The sequence below is a fragment of the Eimeria mitis genome, genomic scaffold (genome assembly GCF_000499745.2).
Source record: "Eimeria mitis Houghton genomic scaffold, Emh_scaff11146, whole genome shotgun sequence".
Taxonomy (NCBI): Eukaryota; Apicomplexa; class Conoidasida; order Eucoccidiorida; family Eimeriidae; genus Eimeria; species Eimeria mitis.
Window position 1 is genome coordinate 1 of NW_024011944.1, and position 1,064 is coordinate 1,064.

General features: G+C 60.6%; 1 protein-coding gene across 1 annotated transcript; it reads left to right on the top strand.

Annotated features, from left to right (window-relative positions):
- Window positions 1–30: 30 nt before the first annotated feature.
- On the top strand, window positions 31–953 carry EMH_0100100 (uncharacterized protein; the record flags this gene model as incomplete). Its single annotated transcript, XM_038022142.1, has 2 exons — window positions 31–54; window positions 144–953. 2 exons carry the CDS (start codon window positions 31–33, stop codon window positions 951–953), a joined length of 834 nt encoding a protein of 277 aa, XP_037877996.1.
- Between the last annotated feature and the right edge of the window lie 111 nt (window positions 954–1,064).

Consider the following 1,064-nt stretch of genomic DNA (forward strand, 5'->3'; position numbering starts at 1 on the left):
CAGCAGAGGCAGCAGCAGCAGCAGTCAGCGATGCAGCTGGAAACGAGCGCATTGGTGACCAGCGGGACTTGCAGCAGCAGCAACAGCAGCAGCAGGAGGAACAGCAGCAGCAGCAGCAACAGCTACAGTCGCGGGAGCAACAGGAAGCGCAGCAGCAGCAGCAACAGCAGCAGCAGCAGCAGCAGGGGGAGCCTTCCGTTTTGCTGCCGACAGCAGCAAAGCCGGCAGCAGCAGAATGTTGGGTTGAACCGAATATACTGACTCCTGCTGCTGCTGCTGGTGCTGCAGCAACACCAGCAACTGCTGCAGCAGCAGCAGCATCTGATACTGCTGCGGCAGGTGCTGCAGCAGCAGCAGCAGCAGCTGCAGCTGCTGCTGCTGCTGCGAAGAAGCCAGAAGAGGCAGACACAGCAGCACAAGGGGGGCAGGGCGGCTGCAGCTCAACAGCAACCACATCCAGTGCAGCAGACCACACGGATGACAGCAGAGCGAACGAGTTGCTGCTGCTGAAGCAGCAGCAGCAGCAGCAGCAGCAGCAGCAGCAGCAGCAGCAACCGCAGCGAGAGGAGCAGCAAACTGCTGGCACGCAGGAGACGCAACAGACACCACCCGTTCAGGTGCAGACAGAGCAAGAGCAGCAACAGCCGCAGGAGCAGCAGCAACCCCTGCAGCAGCAGCAGCAGCAGCAGCAGCAGGACGCGGTGGAGCCCCAGCAACAGCAGGAACCTCAGCAGCAGCAGCAGCAGCAGGAGTCTCAGCAGCGGCAGCAGCAAGATGTGCTGCCAGAGACAACAACGACAGCAGCAGCAGCAGCAGCAGCAGCAGCAGCAGCAGCAGCAGCAAACAGCTGCTACAACGACTGCACGTTGACAGGTTTAGTACAGAGAGAAGAAAACCAGGAAGAAGTGCTGCTGCGGCCTGGGCTTGTCTCTCCTGCTACCACCTCAGCGTGAGGCGTAGCTCAGCAGCAGCAGCAGAGGAAACGAGGGGGAGCGGGAGAAGCAGCAAAAGTATATCTCTTGAGTCGGAGCAGCAAAGGTCTGCTTCGATTCGCAGCAGGCTGC